General features: G+C 45.7%; 1 protein-coding gene across 4 annotated transcripts; it reads right to left on the bottom strand.

Moving 5' to 3' along the window:
• Positions 1–303: 303 nt before the first annotated feature.
• Positions 304–3,654, bottom strand: LOC125954109 (uncharacterized). 4 transcript variants are annotated; one of them, XM_049684123.1, is made up of 7 exons: positions 3,450–3,654; positions 2,987–3,377; positions 2,722–2,910; positions 2,299–2,644; positions 875–2,220; positions 627–796; positions 304–566 (listed from the first exon to the last, which is right to left on the bottom strand). In XM_049684123.1, exons 1-7 carry the CDS (start codon positions 3,596–3,598, stop codon positions 347–349), a joined length of 2,811 nt encoding a protein of 936 aa, XP_049540080.1. In that variant the 5' UTR covers positions 3,599–3,654; the 3' UTR covers positions 304–346. The 4 variants fall into 4 exon arrangements, with proteins under 4 accessions (XP_049540080.1, XP_049540083.1, XP_049540082.1 ...); XM_049684126.1 differs by having other exon boundaries at positions 2,189–2,220; XM_049684125.1 differs by lacking the exon at positions 304–566 and having other exon boundaries at positions 633–796; positions 1,662–2,220.
• Positions 3,655–19,825: the final 16,171 nt, after the last annotated feature.

Raw genomic sequence — 19,825 nt, 5'->3', positions numbered from 1 at the left:
ACGCATACTTTGGTTTGTGGGCGGGAACTTTTGTTGGCACACAATCAATTGATTTGCGAGGATGCTCAACAGATTGGGAAATTGTTGCACTTCTTTATTCGGCTGATCGATATTTCAAACAATCGGATTGAGGTAAGCCTGCTTGCGTACATGTAAGTGCAACGTAAAGTAGATCTTAATTTTACCGAACTTTCTTGTATGCGTATGTATGCGCCAGGCTGAGCGCTTCTGGATTACTCATTAATAATAATAGTTCAACCGATATTAGAAGGTTTTATCGAATATCAATGCAGATGACGTGCATTACGAGTTGGGAAATAACAGTTTTATTATAGCCTATACTAATTTATGGTACAGTTTTTCGATAAAATAAAATGACAAAAAGTATCTGAATTAAAGTTAATAATAAGTTGCAATATTCATAGATCATTTTTGGTGAAAATACAGTCCACACAAATAAATGATCCCTCAAAACCATAACCACAGCAATGAAACAGCTTATAGGAAGTAAGGTGAGGACAGCCATTAAAGCCATAACATATTGTCTTAACGTTGTTAAGTTTAGCCTAAAATAATAAAAACAATCTCAATACTTTTACTGCTAATAAGGACCAATTGATACAAACCTGTGTATTTGTTTGGCATGGCGTAAATTATGAATCAGTATTAAATTGCTTAACAGAGGGCCACTATAAGATTGTATAGTCACGAAGAAACCAACTCGATATAGTTTGAAACTATTAGATCCTATATATCCGGCATTCAGATCGATAGTGGCCAAACTGTTGGAATTACCCTGAAAACGAATGAGAGTATTGAATATTTCGCTTTTAAATGCTGAAATAAAAATGCTTTTATCCTAATTGTGTATAACCTGGTAGAAAAAAAAAGTTTTTCCTAGCCAATAGTGCATGACTGTGTTGAGCATTAAATTGGTGTAACCTGGTTTTGTAATGGAATCAATGCTTTTCTTTAAAAAATCACTTGAAAATAAGAGTGCAGCTGTTAGCACAACGTTATATGGTTTTTGTAAGAGTGCTATTACAAGAACACTTATCTTTACGCATTCGTTATAAAACTTATTATTTGACCAACAAGAATCCCATTTATTGTTTCTAATGAAACTATGGTAGATTGAAGTTATAAGCCCTACAAAAAAAATTATAGTTAATTTTAAACAAATTAATGTAAGCAAGGGCGAGAATCTGGAACTGAAAGGAATAAAGTTTAAAATGGTACCACAAACGATTTCGGAACCGAATAACTCGCCGGAAATAGAGTGGTAACAGTAAATAAATAAAGCCGTAATCACACAAAGTATATTAGTGTATAAGCCTCCAAGCAGGCTTACTTGGAAAACAATGCCGAATAACCCGAGTATCGTAACTAAACTCAAAAACAATCTATGTTCTTCAGTCATTAACCAGTCGCTTATATCCGAAATTTGCTGCCATTTGTCGCCCGTTTGATTGATTCGGCGTATAAATGAATGCATGAAAAGAATGACTACAGAATACACGCAATACAACCTTCGCTCTTTACATGCCATTGTTAAGTAATAATGTTCATAGTTTCTTAAATTTAGAAAAGCAATAGTAGAATTCATGTTTATAATTCTAGTCAAAGCTATTGCTACTATTGCTGTGTTAGTAAAGTAGTACCAAGTTTGATGTTCCTCTTCTATGTAGGAGCTGCTGGCAAAAGAGACACAGTGAAATAAAAAACCGACAAACATTAATTGGAAAATAGTATTATTCTTAAAAGACAGTTTCTTTTGCGTGTTATTTATAATATTAAAGGTGGATTTCAATATTTGAAAATTGGTTATAAAAATAAACACTGTAATAAGCAGAATAACATCAAACAATCCAATCGTTAAATGCCCATTGAAGTAGCTAAGCAGTCTCAAGCCGCAATACAACATGAATATGTGATTCAAAAAAGGAATAAACCGTATCGATACATTTGGTTCAGTTCTGGTCATTTGCACTATTATTACTTGCATGATTGCAACAACAGCACAGGAAATCATTATGAATACGCCAATAGCAATACATAAAAAATTATGCTGTTTGTGATTAGCAATAAGTAATCTTGAGAGTCGTTTTGAAACTAATTGGTAAAGCACAGTAGCACGATGAAAAGAAGTTTCATTTAAATATTGTTGTTTCATCCATTCGCGATGTACATTCTTAGCTTCTTCATACTGCTGGTATATTTCTAGAAGAGAGAAATATAAAATACATAAATGGCTTGAAATTAAAAAAAAAACATTGCTTTAAGGAGCTTTTGTCTCACCATTGCTGAAAAATTGATTTCCACTTTCTAGAAACGACTTTGCTTTGGAAACAAGTCTTTGGGTATTGTAAAACATGGCATATAGTAATTCTTCTTTTTTCATCCCACTCAGCATAGGTTGTATAATAGAGCCAATAGATGCATTTGGAATAGCAACACCCATTAATGTTGAAACCGTCGGAGCAAAGTCTATTTGTAGGAATGTCTCGTTGCTTTCGGAGCAGTCTCCATTAATGATGAGCAAGGGTACATTTGTTTCAGACGTTGAAGAGCCACCGTGTCCTCCCGAGTCTCTCATTCCATGGTCACTAGTTATTATTACTACTGGTTTTGTAGCATTTGAGTACTGCATCAAAGAGAAACATTAAAACATGTAAACAGGTTAACCATCTTCTCACCAAAAACCCAGTTTAAAACCTGTACCGATTCGAACAACGCTTTATAGATTATCTCTATTACGCTGTCCATCTCACGTAGCTTTCCTGGCATTTTATTACTAAAAGGGCCTTCTACATGACCCACGTGGTCCAATCCAAGATAGTGTAAAATCATTAGATTCCAATCATACGTTTTTAGTTCTGATTGCACGTTTGCTGTTATATTTTGGTCACCCTATAAAAGAATGAAAATTACATCAATAGTTTTAGCTGAAAAAATCATTCTCATGATTACTGTTGCGTATAACAACCTCGTAGAAATCATTTACGAAAAAAGAATCTTCGTTTGCTCCTTTTCGCTCAAACATATCGGGAAACATATGAGTCCATGTATTATCTCCGTAGAAAACTATTCGCTGCTGTTGCTGCCTCATTTGATATAAAAAGGTATCCAGTGTCATTTCAGAACATCCAAGGTTAAGTACTACATCTACGAAACTAGGTAATGCTCCGGAGGTCAGTGCTTTTATCCTAGGCATAGTTACTGTCGGTGGATGCGCTTGAAGCCGATACAAACAGGCCTTTTCTTCGAGAATAAGTTGGTTGGTAAATTTCATGTTATCCTTTTTTGATATGAAGTCCATACGTAGGGCATCAATTACTACCAAAACTGCTCGTGTGGTGTATGGCTGGCGATTAAAACTGAAATCCGAGACAATCTCCCTGCATAAATGAAGGTAAAGGAAAGGATGAAATTCCTTCAATTTAACATACCTAGCATTTTCAGTTCGCGGAAAATCCCCGATGCTGGACTTGGTGCTGGTTGAATATGATAATGGAAAAAATCCGTAGCAAAGTAGAGTGAATCCAAACAAAAACACGACCAAGTTGCAAATGATCGTGCACTCTAAAGCCAAATTCATATTTTCTCAAAGCGCCGGCACCGCTCGTTTCCACCTTATTTTCCCTATTTTGTGGCACTTTTCGTAAATTTTAACTTTCGAAATGCAAAAACAACTTCGAAAAGAGCGTTCCCGAATGTGGATTCTCCTTCGGGAACGCTTCCCCGCAAACCATGGAACTCACGATTTCGTAGGCTCACCCCGCAAACCATGGAATTCACGATTTCGTATGCTCACTGTAGGAGTGAGCGCGACGTCCGATGAAACAGCGCTATACGAAAGCGCCATTTGCAGATTTGTGTGTAAGCGCGAACGAGATGGCTGATGAGACGGCAATACTTTCGGCCGCGTTCATCGGCGCCATCATGATTCCGCTTGAACTTTGTTCGAATCTGGATGCGACACCGTGATTTGATTTACCTTTTTTGGCACAATTACCGCGATTTCCAACAATAAAAGCGCATCAAATGGTCGTACGGTAATGGTAGACCTTGTCGCGAATGAATTTGATCTGCTTTTCAATCAACTTTAGCCGTTTTATCTATTGCACCGCAGCTGTTCGCATTCAATGAAACAGCCGCAAGAACATGCATTTTTCCATGTTTCTAGCCTCATTCTTTGGTCAAAAAGGATTGCATGATGTACATGTACAAATCAACAACATTTTGCCTGGTTATCCGAGTACATTTACCTGCCACAATTTGTCACAAAACGGCGAGGAACAGAGCTGTTTTGTTTAACACAAAAGAGACGGGAATGATGATCCGTTTCTTCGCACTGTTTTCCACGGCTCTAACGAGGTAGATGATCATTAATGCACAGGCCAGGATATGAAAACGGCAATAGAAAAGATCCGCCCTGAAAGAGCTAGGCAGTGATGAAAACGCAGCGCGATCTCCGCCCACGACAGCAAGAAAAGACGCGCGCGTTTCTTGCGTGGACGAGAGTTGGGAAAGGGGCGAAGATGTCCATCTTCACACCATTTGAAAGGGTTAAGAATGGAGCGGGAAAATTGCTAAAACCAATGGATGTTTTTGCTTGCTTGTACAGTTGCCCAATCAGAAGGGAACAACAAAACAGCAGCAGAACAATCGGCAACAGCATCCGGTGCCAAGCACGAAACGCAGAATGCACAACAAAGGATGCACACCAATACAACAATCTGCGCAGGATGTACGAACAATGGGGGGAGGAGGGGTTTGTAGCGAGGAGGGCGTGTGCACCAAGGTGTTTACTACGCGTTGGTGATAGCAACCGAAAAGGGCGTTGTCGATGCAGCTAACAGCAGAAGAAAACGATCGCGAATTGGTATTGTTTTGGTACAATTTGATAGACGGAAAACATGCTCAAGAATGGCTGAGTTTTGTGCTCAAAACGGCATCTTTTAATGTTGCATATTCCTGGGAAAACCAACTATAAGTTGCGCTATATCCTACGTTAGCTCGTCTATCTTTGCTGAGCAAGAAAGATGCATACGAAGTGCATCAATCCAGATGTACATTGCGCATAGCGATTGGCCAAAAGTTGCGTTGATTTGTCACCACCGTTTTATGGTGCAATTGATCTGCACAATGTTCCTGTTGTGCGTGATGATCGTGTGCGCGGTTTCCAATACGCACATGATGCGTGACACCATTTTTTTGTTGAACATAATGTTTGTTTTTCAGTAAAATCAATGTGAATCATGATGATCATTCGAAGGCACATTTGTGACATTGTGAACAATTCAAAATGTATGAACTTTTTGTCACAACGCACGGTCTCGATTTCACGTATTGATGTAGCGTTTATGAACAGTTGATCATCAGCAAAGTAGTTAGTTCAGTGTGTTGCGTGTTAAGCCCGGCATCCACATTCATGCACGTCGTCATGCACGGAGCTGGAATCCATGTCGGAGGCGAAAACGGTAAGTGAGTGGCTAGGATCAAGCAAGGTACTTTAAAAAGACAGGTAGCTTTATCCAGAACAAATCCCGGATCGTATTTTAGAAAAAACTTCAGAGTTTGACGTTCACGGGATGGTGGGATGTTTACTTCGGGAACGCTCTTTTCGGAGCTGTTTTCGCTTTTCTATGGTATTACGACAGTTCAAATTCACGAAAAGTGGTACGAAAGTTAAAGTTTATGCAAATATTCTCAAAATTCTTCCTAGTGTTTCAATATGGTATCGGTCCGCAGGTCTTGCCACCCGCCCTAGAACAAGAGCTTGCTAGCGTTCCTGGACCGTGCTCACTCGCTGTAAAACACAACTCGGTCGCTCGAATGATCTTAAATAGAGAGATGAATCATTTAAACATTCGAAAAAGAGTGAAATCAGGTACTTTTCCTGATAAAACCACCAAACTTGCCCACATCTTCTTCTTCTTCTTCTTGAAACTCACGTGGTTTTGTTGATAAAAGCGCCCTGCTATGAATGTCAAACAAATTCAAAATGGTGACCTGTCAAAGCGGTTAAGAAGCTACCTGTCTTTTTAAAGTACCTTGGGATCAAGGTACTTTAAATAGACAGGTAGCTTTATGCAGAACAAATCCTCGATCTGATTTTAGAAAAACTTTGGTTTGACATTGGTGGGACTGTGGGATGTTTACTTCAGGAACGCTCTTTTCGGAGCTGTTTTCGCTTTTCCGTGGTATTACGACAGTTAAAATTCACGAAAAGTGGGACGAAAGTTGAAGTTTATGCAAATATTCCCAAAATTCTTCCTAGTATTTCAATATGGTATCGGTCCGTAGGTCTTGCCACCCGGCCTAGAACAAGAGCTAGCTAGCGTTCCTGGACCGGTTGCTCGATTGATCTTAAATAGAGAGATGAATCATTTAACCCTCGGTTGGGCACCCGGCGTTTACCCCTTCGTTGGGCACCCGGGTACCCGGGTACCCAGCTCATGTGCATTGCATAGTTAAGTGATTGTTCCGCCGTTTTCATCAGTTTTATGGCAAAAATAGTGCACAAGAACTAATTTAAGGGTCTTGGCAAAGTGTTTTTGTTTCAAAATCAAAACAAAATACATTAAGAAACAATACAAACAAGGAACATAATATCATTGGGACCGCTTCACACGGTCATTCTCTACCGAATACATCACATAGCAAGCATTAAAATCCAAAAATGATGGTATTTTTCTGTAATTGTTTCAATGAAATTAATTATTTCTTCGAATAAAACTGTTCTGCATCGTGAAATGCTCTTGCACAATCCACACAATTGGTACTAGTGATGCTGACCATGGTGACCTAGACAGCAAACCCTTTCGCCATATCATACCATATGTATAAATTGATGTTGTAGATGTTAAAGCGCAAGGATGATGATACAGAATTTTTACAGATACAGAAAAAAACCAAAATAACCTTTTTTCATTATCCGCGTTGTCAATTGTTTTGTCACATTCATACAATTTTTAGAAAACAATATGTGAGCTGTGCCTAAGTATTATGAACGACGATTACTGTTACTCGGCCGGCTCGCTCCGATGTGGCTGTCCGCGAAGGAACGACAGCCTGGCCGCGCACCGAGTAACGGGAGGATCTATTATCGGCAGCCGACTCTTAGTTGCCCCTCTCTTTCGGGGGCCTATCGAGTGTGCCGGGGCTTCCGTTCGGGAAATACGGATGTTTTGGATCGTTGGCTAGGCTCTAGTTCCTCCTCTCGTTCGGGAGGCTATAAGTTTCGCAAGGATTAGCCAGAGAGAGCGTTCTTTTTTTAAATCCTACTTTATTAATCGTTCCGGCCCCTTTTTATACTCGGCCGGACGATATCCTTTCTCTCCCCGGGACACACTTCCCATAACGCAGTCACTATAACGTTATCTCTTATCCGATTGTTATCTCGTTATTATCTTATCACTCGCCTGGAGGTAGGCCACCGCGTAACAATTACTTTATCCGGAAGGGAAAAAATCCTAATTGAAAATTGCTTGAAAAATGCCCAGATTATAAGATTAATTTTTAAAAATGTTACAATATAGAACATTTTCTGTAAAATGATATTCCCGAATACTAAATCAACAACAGAGTATATGAATCTAAATGGTCGCGGTGCCTTCCTTTTCTAGCAGAGCTCTCACTTGGTATATTTGTCTCTGGGGTCAACAGAAACCCCACCTTAAGTCTTTTGAATCAAAATAAGAGAATGGTTTACTCATAAGTTATGAAAATGGCATTGTTCAAACTATTTTTAATCAGAATGAAAAATAATTTATCGGTGAAATTGCACATAAAGGGCTGAATAATGTGTTACTTATTTTTCTTCTATTGCTGGTGTTATAACACCACAATAATTAAAATTTGAATTTATTTTCATTAAAATATTGTAGTTTACTTATTTAACAATTGATAGACCCGAGCATATTGATAAATGTTGATCAAAAGTATTGTTTTGTGTTTATAAACATAGCTCATATGCATAGCCAACGTGCTGGGTACCCGGGTACCCGGGTGCCACTGGGCGTATGTTATTTTTATCGGCCCATAATTACCTTTAAATATTAGTTATCAAAACAATTCCAATGCCAATTCGGCTTGAAATGAGTTGTACTTTGGGGATCCGGAGTTTCGTAAAAAAATATTTACGGGAAGTAATTCATTTTTTCGCTGAAACTTGAAATGGATACCCGGGTACCCGGGTGCCCAACCGAGGGTTAAACATTCGAAAAAGAATGAAATCAGGTACTTTCCCTGATAAAACCACCAAACTTGCCCATATCTTTTTCTTCTTCTTGAAACTCACGTGGTTTTGTTGATAAAAAGCGCCCTGCCACCAATGTCAAACAAATTCAAAATGGTGACCTGTCAAAGCGGCTAAGAAACCACCTTCCTATTTAAAACACCTTGGCCACGCCTTAAAAGTCCTCAGAAGTTCATCCGCTTGCGTTTAGTTGCATGGGCTCAAAGTTACTCTCGTTAGTGCAAACTCCTATGTCAAGATCACCTGGACCTGGACATGGAAGAAGCTGTTTTTGCTCGAGATCGTCCTTGGCAATCGAAGTACAGCCGACAGGTGTATGATGAAAAGCAGATGGAACGCTTCTACGCTGGCAATGGTCTGTCTGTTGAAACTTGCCGGCCTGGCAAGTCACCGTAAAAATGGTGGCTTAATCAATGGTTACACGCGGTCAGAGGAATAGTTTACTGTCCGACTGTCTCTATGCCTGATCAAAATAAGATCGCTCCTTGCAACGCATCGTGCCAGATTTTGTCATAGCGAAACGAAGGCTATGCAAACTGGGCTGTGGAGATGAAAATGGCGGGTCTCATTTCCTTGATGGACATGAAATCACCTGGACCCGCACATGGTAGAAGCTGTTCTTGCTCGAGATCGCCCTTGGCAATCAAAGTGCAGCCTACAGGTGGTCTGGCAAGTCACCGGAAAAATGGTAGCTTAATCGCTATCAATGGCATCGTGGAAGAGCGGCCAACAGAACCTGGAAATGGTCCGCAAATGGCATGCGCTGTTAGTGGTTTTTGAGTGTCACCTGACAGCAGGTAACACCCAACCTTATGATGAATCCGAATGGGATCGCTCATTGCAACACATCGTGCCAGATTTTGTCATAGCGAAACGAAGGCTATGCAACCTAGGCTGTGGAGATGAAAATGGCGGGTCTCATTTCCTTGGTGGACATGAAATCACCTGGACCTGGACATGGTAGAAGCTGTTCTTGCTCGAGATCGTCCTTGGCAATCAAAGTGCAGCCTACAGGTGGCCTGGCAAGTCACCGGAAAATGGTGACTTCATCGCTATCAATGGCACCGTGGAGGAACGGCCAACAGAACCTGGAAATGGTCCGCAAATGGCATGCGCTGTTAGTGGTTTTTGAGTGTCACCTCACAGCAGGTAACACCCAACCTTATGATGAATCCGAATGGGATCGCTCATTGCAACACATCGTGCCAGATTTTGTCATAGCGAAACGAAGGCTATGCAACCTAGGCTGTGGAGATGAAAATGGCGGGTCTCATTTCCTTGGTGGACATGAAATCACCTGGACCTGGACATGGTAGAAGCTGTTCTTGCTCGAGATCGTCCTTGGCAATCAAAGTGCAGCCTACAGGTGGCCTGGCAAGTCACCGGAAAATGGTGACTTCATCGCTATCAATGGCACCGTGGAGGAACGGCCAACAGAACCTGGAAATGGTCCGCAAATGGCATGCGCTGTTAGTGGTTTTTGAGTGTCACCTCACAGCAGGTAACACCCAACCTTATGATGAATCCGAATGGGATCGCTCATTGCAACACATCGTGCCAGATTTTGTCATAGCGAAACGAAGGCTATGCAACCTGGGCTGTGGAGAGGAAAGTGGCGGGTCTCATTTCCTTGATGGACATGAAATCACCTGGACCTGGACATGGTAGAAGCTGTTCTTGCTCGAGGTCGTCCTTGGCAATCAAAGTGCAGCCTACAGGTGGCCTGGCAAGTCACCGGAAAATGGTGGCTTCATCGCTATCAATGGCACCGTGGAGGAGCGGCCAACAGAACCTGGAAATGGTCCGCAAATGGCATGCGCTGTTAGTGGTTTTTGAGTGTCACCTCACAGCAGGTAACACCCAACCTTATGATGAATCCGAATGTGATCGATCATTGCAACACATCGTGCCAGATTTTGTCATAGCGCAACGAAGGCTATGCAACCTGGGCTGTGGAGAGGAGAGTGGCGGGTCTCATTTCCTTGGTGGACATGAAATCACCTGGACCTGGACATGGTAGAAGCTGTTCTTGCTCGAGATCGTCCTTGGCAATCAAAGTGCAGCCTACAGGTGGCCTGGCAAGTCACCGGAAAATGGTGGCTTCATCGCTATCAATGGCACCGTGGAGGAGCGGCGAACAGAACCTGGAAATGGTCCGCAAATGGCATGCGCTGTTAGTGGTTTTTGAGTGTCACCTCACAGCAGGTAACACCCAACCTTATGATGAATACGAATGGGATCGCTCATTGCAACACATCGTGCCAGATTTTGTCATAGCGAAACGAAGGCTATGCAACCTGGGCTGTGGGGAGGAAAGTGGCGGGTCTCATTTCCTTGGTGGACATGAAATCACCTGGACCTGGACATGGTAGAAGCTGTTCTTGCTCGAGGTCGTCCTTGGCAATCGAAGTGCAGCCTACAGGTGGTCTGGCAAGTCACCGGAAAATGGTGACTTCATCGCTATCAATGGCACCGTGGAGGAGCGGCCACCAGAACTTGGAAATGGTCAGCAAATGGCATGCGCTGTTAGTGGTTTTTGAGTGTCACCTCACAGCAGGTAACACCCAACCTTATGATGAATCCGAATGGGATCGCTCATTGCAACACATCGTGCCAGATTTTGTCATAGCGAAACGAAGGCTATGCAACCTGGGCTGTGGGGAGGAAAGTGGCGGGTCTCATTTCCTTGGTGGACATGAAATCACCTGGACCTGGACATGGTAGAAGCTGTTCTTGCTCGAGGTCGTCCTTGGCAATCGAAGTGCAGCCTACAGGTGGCCTGGCAAGTCACCGGAAAATGGTGGCTTCATCGCTATCAATGGCACCGTGGAGGAGCGGCCACCAGAACTTGGAAATGGTCAGCAAATGGCATGCGCTGTTAGTGGTTTTTGAGTGTCACCTCACAGCAGGTAACACCCAACCTTATGATGAATCCGAATGGGATCGCTCATTGCAACACATCGTGCCAGATTTTGTCATAGCGCAACGAAGGCTATGCAACCTGGGCTGTGGAGAGGAGAGTGGCGGGTCTCATTTCCTTGGTGGGCATGAAATCACACCTTGACATGGTAGAAGCTCTTCTTGCTCGAGATCGTCCTTGGCAATCAAAGTGCAGCCTACAGGTGGCCTGGCAAGTCACCGGAAAATGGTGGCTTCATCGCTATCAATGGCACCGTGGAGGAGCGGCCAACAGAACCTGGAAATGGTCCGCAAATGGCATGCGCTGTTAGTGGTTTTTGAGTGTCACCTCACAGCAGGTAACACCCAACCTTATGATGAATCCGAATGGGATCGCTCATTGCAACACATCGTGCCAGATTTTGTCATAGCGAAACGAAGGCTATGCAACCTGGGCTGTGGAGAGGAAAATGGCGGGTCTCATTTCCTTGGTGGACCTGAAATCACCTGGACCTGGACATGGCAGAAGCTGTTCTTGCTCGAGATCGTCCTTGGCAATCGAAGTACAGCCTACAGGTGGTCTGTCAAGTCACCGGAAAAATGGTGGCTTCATCGCTATCACTGGCACCGTGGAGGAGCGGCGAACAGAACCTGGAAATGGTCCGCAAATGGCATGCGCTGTTAGTGGTTTTTGAGTGTCACCTCACAGCAGGTAACACCCAACCTTATGATGAATCAAAATGGGATCGCTCATTGCAACACATCGTGCTAGATTTTGTCATAGCGAAATGAAGGCTATGCAACCTGGTCTGTGGAGAGGAAAGTGGCGAGTCTCATTTCCTTGGTGGGCATGAAATCACACCTTGACATGGTAGAAGCTCTTCTTGCTCGAGATCGTCCTTGGCAATCGCAGTACAGCCTACAGGTGGTCTGTCAAGTCACCGGATAATGGTGACTTCATCGCTATCAATGGCACCGTGGAGGAGCGGCCAACAGAACCTAGAAATGGGCAGCAAATGGCATGCGCTGTTAGTGGTTTTTGAGTGTCACCTCACAGCAGGTAACACCCAACCTTATGATGTATCCGAATGTGATCGATCATTGCAACACATCGTGCCAGATTTTGTCATAGCGAAACGAAGGCTATGCAACCTGGGCTGTGCAGAGGAAAGTGGCGGGTCTCATTTCCTTGGTGGACATGAAATCAGCTGGACCTGGACATGGTAGAAGCTGTTCTTGCTCGAGGTCGTCCTTGGCAATCGAAGTGCAGCCTACAGGTGGTCTGGCAAGTCACCGGAAAATGGTGACTTCATCGCTATCAATGGCACCGTGGAGGAGCGGCCAACAGAACCTGGAAATGGTCCGCAAATGGCATGCGCTGTTAGTGGTTTTTGAGTGTCACCTCACAGCAGGTAACACCCAACCTTATGATGAATCCGAATGGGATCGCTCATTGCAACACATCGTGCCAGATTTTGTCATAGCGAAACGAAGGCTATGCAACCTGGGCTGTGGAGAGGAAAATGGCGGGTCTCATTTCCTTGGTGGACCTGAAATCACCTGGACCTGGACATGGCAGAAGCTGTTCTTGCTCGAGATCGTCCTTGGCAATCGAAGTACAGCCTACAGGTGGTCTGTCAAGTCACCGGAAAAATGGTGGCTTCATCGCTATCACTGGCACCGTGGAGGAGCGGCGAACAGAACCTGGAAATGGTCCGCAAATGGCATGCGCTGTTAGTGGTTTTTGAGTGTCACCTCACAGCAGGTAACACCCAACCTTATGATGAATCAAAATGGGATCGCTCATTGCAACACATCGTGCTAGATTTTGTCATAGCGAAATGAAGGCTATGCAACCTGGTCTGTGGAGAGGAAAGTGGCGAGTCTCATTTCCTTGGTGGGCATGAAATCACACCTTGACATGGTAGAAGCTCTTCTTGCTCGAGATCGTCCTTGGCAATCGCAGTACAGCCTACAGGTGGTCTGTCAAGTCACCGGATAATGGTGACTTCATCGCTATCAATGGCACCGTGGAGGAGCGGCCAACAGAACCTAGAAATGGGCAGCAAATGGCATGCGCTGTTAGTGGTTTTTGAGTGTCACCTCACAGCAGGTAACACCCAACCTTATGATGTATCCGAATGTGATCGATCATTGCAACACATCGTGCCAGATTTTGTCATAGCGAAACGAAGGCTATGCAACCTGGGCTGTGCAGAGGAAAGTGGCGGGTCTCATTTCCTTGGTGGACATGAAATCAGCTGGACCTGGACATGGTAGAAGCTGTTCTTGCTCGAGGTCGTCCTTGGCAATCGAAGTGCAGCCTACAGGTGGTCTGGCAAGTCACCGGAAAATGGTGACTTCATCGCTATCAATGGCACCGTGGAGGAGCGGCCACCAGAACTTGGAAATGGTCAGCAAATGGCATGCGCTGTTAGTGGTTTTTGAGTGTCACCTCACAGCAGGTAACACCCAACCTTATGATGTATCCGAATGTGATCGATCATTGCAACACATCGTGCCAGATTTTGTCATAGCGAAACGAAGGCTATGCAACCTGGGCTGTGCAGAGGAAAGTGGCGGGTCTCATTTCCTTGGTGGACATGAAATCAGCTGGACCTGGACATGGTAGAAGCTGTTCTTGCTCGAGGTCGTCCTTGGCAATCGAAGTGCAGCCTACAGGTGGTCTGGCAAGTCACCGGAAAATGGTGACTTCATCGCTATCAATGGCACCGTGGAGGAGCGGCCACCAGAACTTGGAAATGGTCAGCAAATGGCATGCGCTGTTAGTGGTTTTTGAGTGTCACCTCACAGCAGGTAACACCCAACCTTATGATGTATCCGAATGTGATCGATCATTGCAACACATCGTGCCAGATTTTGTCATAGCGAAACGAAGGCTATGCAACCTGGGCTGTGGGGAGGAAAGTGGCGGGTCTCATTTCCTTGGTGGACATGAAATCACCTGGACCTGGACATGGTAGAAGCTGTTCTTGCTCGAGGTCGTCCTTGGCAATCGAAGTGCAGCCTACAGGTGGTCTGGCAAGTCACCGGAAAATGGTGACTTCATCGCTATCAATGGCACCGTGGAGGAGCGGCCACCAGAACTTGGAAATGGTCAGCAAATGGCATGCGCTGTTAGTGGTTTTTGAGTGTCACCTCACAGCAGGTAACACCCAACCTTATGATGAATCCGAATGGGATCGCTCATTGCAACACATCGTGCCAGATTTTGTCATAGCGAAACGAAGGCTATGCAAACTGGGCTGTGGAAAGGAAAGTGGCGAGTCTCATTTCCTTGGTGGACATGAAATCACCTGGACCAGGACATGGTAGAAGCTGTTCTTGCTCGGGATCGTCCTTGGCAATCGAAGTGCAGCCTACAGGTGGCCTGGCAAGTCACCGGAAAATGGTGACTTCATCGCTATCAATGGCACCGTGGAGGAGCGGCCACCAGAACTTGGAAATGGTCAGCAAATGGCATGCGCTGTTAGTGGTTTTTGAGTGTCACCTCACAGCAGGTAACACCCAACCTTATGATGAATCCGAATGGGATCGCTCATTGCAACACATCGTGCCAGATTTTGTCATAGCGAAACGAAGGCTATGCAAACTGGGCTGTGGAAAGGAAAGTGGCGGGTCTCATTTCCTTGGTGGACATGAAATCACCTGGACCTGGACATGGTAGAAGCTGTTCTTGCTCGAGGTCGTCCTTGGCAATCGAAGTGCAGCCTACAGGTGGCCTGGCAAGTCACCGGAAAATGGTGACTTCATCGCTATCAATGGCACCGTGGAGGAGCGGCCACCAGAACTTGGAAATGGTCAGCAAATGGCATGCGCTGTTAGTGGTTTTTGAGTGTCACCTCACAGCAGGTAACACCCAACCTTATGATGAATCCGAATGGGATCGCTCATTGCAACACATCGTGCCAGATTTTGTCATAGCGAAACGAAGGCTATGCAAACTGGGCTGTGGAAAGGAAAGTGGCGGGTCTCATTTCCTTGGTGGACATGAAATCACCTGGACCTGGACATGGTAGAAGCTGTTCTTGCTCGAGGTCGTCCTTGGCAATCGAAGTGCAGCCTACAGGTGGCCTGGCAAGTCACCGGAAAATGGTGACTTCATCGCTATCAATGGCACCGTGGAGGAGCGGCCACCAGAACTTGGAAATGGTCAGCAAATGGCATGCGCTGTTAGTGGTTTTTGAGTGTCACCTCACAGCAGGTAACACCCAACCTTATGATGTATCCGAATGTGATCGATCATTGCAACACATCGTGCCAGATTTTGTCATAGCGAAACGAAGGCTATGCAACCTGGGCTGTGGGGAGGAAAGTGGCGGGTCTCATTTCCTTGGTGGACATGAAATCACCTGGACCTGGACATGGTAGAAGCTGTTCTTGCTCGAGGTCGTCCTTGGCAATCGAAGTGCAGCCTACAGGTGGTCTGGCAAGTCACCGGAAAATGGTGACTTCATCGCTATCAATGGCACCGTGGAGGAGCGGCCACCAGAACTTGGAAATGGTCAGCAAATGGCATGCGCTGTTAGTGGTTTTTGAGTGTCACCTCACAGCAGGTAACACCCAACCTTATGATGAATCCGAATGGGATCGCTCATTGCAACACATCGTGCCAGATTTTGTCATAGCGAAACGAAGGCTATGCAAACTGGGCTGTGGAAAGGAAAGTGGCGGGTCTCATTTCCTTGGTGGACATGAAATCACCTGGACCTGGACATGGTAGAAGCTGTTCTTGCTCGAGGTCGTCCTTGGCAATCGAAGTGCAGCCTACAGGTGGTCTGGCAAGTCACCGGAAAATGGTGACTTCATCGCTATCAATGGCACCGTGGAGGAGCGGCCACCAGAACTTGGAAATGGTCAGCAAATGGCATGCGCTGTTAGTGGTTTTTGAGTGTCACCTCACAGCAGGTAACACCCAACCTTATGATGAATCCGAATGGGATCGCTCATTGCAACACATCGTGCCAGATTTTGTCATAGCGAAACGAAGGCTATGCAAACTGGGCTGTGGAAAGGAAAGTGGCGGGTCTCATTTCCTTGGTGGACATGAAATCACCTGGACCTGGACATGGTAGAAGCTGTTCTTGCTCGAGGTCGTCCTTGGCAATCGAAGTGCAGCCTACAGGTGGTCTGGCAAGTCACCGGAAAATGGTGACTTCATCGCTATCAATGGCACCGTGGAGGAGCGGCCACCAGAACTTGGAAATGGTCAGCAAATGGCATGCGCTGTTAGTGGTTTTTGAGTGTCACCTCACAGCAGGTAACACCCAACCTTATGATGAATCCGAATGGGATCGCTCATTGCAACACATCGTGCCAGATTTTGTCATAGCGAAACGAAGGCTATGCAAACTGGGCTGTGGAAAGGAAAGTGGCGGGTCTCATTTCCTTGGTGGACATGAAATCACCTGGACCTGGACATGGTAGAAGCTGTTCTTGCTCGAGGTCGTCCTTGGCAATCGAAGTGCAGCCTACAGGTGGCCTGGCAAGTCACCGGAAAATGGTGACTTCATCGCTATCAATGGCACCGTGGAGGAGCGGCCACCAGAACTTGGAAATGGTCAGCAAATGGCATGCGCTGTTAGTGGTTTTTGAGTGTCACCTCACAGCAGGTAACACCCAACCTTATGATGTATCCGAATGTGATCGATCATTGCAACACATCGTGCCAGATTTTGTCATAGCGAAACGAAGGCTATGCAACCTGGGCTGTGGGGAGGAAAGTGGCGGGTCTCATTTCCTTGGTGGACATGAAATCACCTGGACCTGGACATGGTAGAAGCTGTTCTTGCTCGAGGTCGTCCTTGGCAATCGAAGTGCAGCCTACAGGTGGTCTGGCAAGTCACCGGAAAATGGTGACTTCATCGCTATCAATGGCACCGTGGAGGAGCGGCCACCAGAACTTGGAAATGGTCAGCAAATGGCATGCGCTGTTAGTGGTTTTTGAGTGTCACCTCACAGCAGGTAACACCCAACCTTATGATGAATCCGAATGGGATCGCTCATTGCAACACATCGTGCCAGATTTTGTCATAGCGAAACGAAGGCTATGCAAACTGGGCTGTGGAAAGGAAAGTGGCGAGTCTCATTTCCTTGGTGGACATGAAATCACCTGGACCAGGACATGGTAGAAGCTGTTCTTGCTCGGGATCGTCCTTGGCAATCGAAGTGCAGCCTACAGGTGGCCTGGCAAGTCACCGGAAAATGGTGACTTCATCGCTATCAATGGCACCGTGGAGGAGCGGCCACCAGAACTTGGAAATGGTCAGCAAATGGCATGCGCTGTTAGTGGTTTTTGAGTGTCACCTCACAGCAGGTAACACCCAACCTTATGATGAATCCGAATGGGATCGCTCATTGCAACACATCGTGCCAGATTTTGTCATAGCGAAACGAAGGCTATGCAAACTGGGCTGTGGAAAGGAAAGTGGCGGGTCTCATTTCCTTGGTGGACATGAAATCACCTGGACCTGGACATGGTAGAAGCTGTTCTTGCTCGAGGTCGTCCTTGGCAATCGAAGTGCAGCCTACAGGTGGCCTGGCAAGTCACCGGAAAATGGTGACTTCATCGCTATCAATGGCACCGTGGAGGAGCGGCCACCAGAACTTGGAAATGGTCAGCAAATGGCATGCGCTGTTAGTGGTTTTTGAGTGTCACCTCACAGCAGGTAACACCCAACCTTATGATGAATCCGAATGGGATCGCTCATTGCAACACATCGTGCCAGATTTTGTCATAGCGAAACGAAGGCTATGCAAACTGGGCTGTGGAAAGGAAAGTGGCGGGTCTCATTTCCTTGGTGGACATGAAATCACCTGGACCTGGACATGGTAGAAGCTGTTCTTGCTCGAGGTCGTCCTTGGCAATCGAAGTGCAGCCTACAGGTGGCCTGGCAAGTCACCGGAAAATGGTGACTTCATCGCTATCAATGGCACCGTGGAGGAGCGGCCACCAGAACTTGGAAATGGTCAGCAAATGGCATGCGCTGTTAGTGGTTTTTGAGTGTCACCTCACAGCAGGTAACACCCAACCTTATGATGAATCCGAATGGGATCGCTCATTGCAACACATCGTGCCAGATTTTGTCATAGCGAAACGAAGGCTATGCAAACTGGGCTGTGGAAAGGAAAGTGGCGAGTCTCATTTCGTTGGTGGACATGAAATCACCTGGACCAGGACATGGTAGAAGCTGTTCTTGCTCGGGATCGTCCTTGGCAATCGAAGTGCAGCCTACAGGTGGCCTGGCAAGTCACCGGAAAATGGTGACTTCATCGCTATCAATGGCACCGTGGAGGAGCGGCCACCAGAACTTGGAAATGGTCAGCAAATGGCATGCGCTGTTAGTGGTTTTTGAGTGTCACCTCACAGCAGGTAACACCCAACCTTATGATGAATCCGAATGGGATCGCTCATTGCAACACATCGTGCCAGATTTTGTCATAGCGAAACGAAGGCTATGCAAACTGGGCTGTGGAAAGGAAAGTGGCGGGTCTCATTTCCTTGGTGGACATGAAATCACCTGGACCTGGACATGGTAGAAGCTGTTCTTGCTCGAGGTCGTCCTTGGCAATCGAAGTGCAGCCTACAGGTGGCCTGGCAAGTCACCGGAAAATGGTGACTTCATCGCTATCAATGGCACCGTGGAGGAGCGGCCACCAGAACTTGGAAATGGTCAGCAAATGGCATGCGCTGTTAGTGGTTTTTGAGTGTCACCTCACAGCAGGTAACACCCAACCTTATGATGAATCCGAATGGGATCGCTCATTGCAACACATCGTGCCAGATTTTGTCATAGCGAAACGAAGGCTATGCAAACTGGGCTGTGGAGAGGAAAGTGGCGGGTCTCATTTCCTTGGTGGACCTGAAATCACCTGGACCTGGACATGGTAGAAGCTGTTCTTGCTCGAGATCGTCCTTGGCAATCGAAGTACAGCCTACAGGTGGTCTGTCAAGTCACCGGAAAAATGGTGGCTTCATCGCTATCACTGGCACCGTGGAGGAGCGGCCACCAGAACTTGGAAATGGTCAGCAAATGGCATGCGCTGTTAGTGGTTTTTGAGTGTCACCTCACAGCAGGTAACACCCAACCTTATGATGAATCCGAATGGGATCGCTCATTGCAACACATCGTGCCAGATTTTGTCATAGCGAAACGAAGGCTATGCAAACTGGGCTGTGGAAAGGAAAGTGGCGGGTCTCATTTCCTTGGTGGACATGAAATCACCTGGACCTGGACATGGTAGAAGCTGTTCTTGCTCGAGGTCGTCCTTGGCAATCGAAGTGCAGCCTACAGGTGGTCTGGCAAGTCACCGGAAAATGGTGACTTCATCGCTATCAATGGCACCGTGGAGGAGCGGCCACCAGAACTTGGAAATGGTCAGCAAATGGCATGCGCTGTTAGTGGTTTTTGAGTGTCACCTCACAGCAGGTAACACTCAACCTTATGATGAATCCGAATGGGATCGCTCATTGCAACACATCGTGCCAGATTTTGTCATAGCGAAACGAAGGCTATGCAAACTGGGCTGTGGAGAGGAAAGTGGCGGGTCTCATTTCCTTGGTGGACCTGAAATCACCTGGACCAGGACATGGTAGAAGCTGTTCTTGCTCGAGGTCGTCCTTGGCAATCGAAGTGCAGCCTA

The sequence above is a fragment of the Anopheles darlingi genome, chromosome 3 (assembly GCF_943734745.1).
Source record: "Anopheles darlingi chromosome 3, idAnoDarlMG_H_01, whole genome shotgun sequence".
In the NCBI taxonomy this organism is placed as follows: domain Eukaryota; kingdom Metazoa; phylum Arthropoda; class Insecta; order Diptera; family Culicidae; genus Anopheles; species Anopheles darlingi.
Note: the sequence above shows the minus strand (reverse complement) of the source record. Positions and strands in the feature narration are given on the sequence as shown.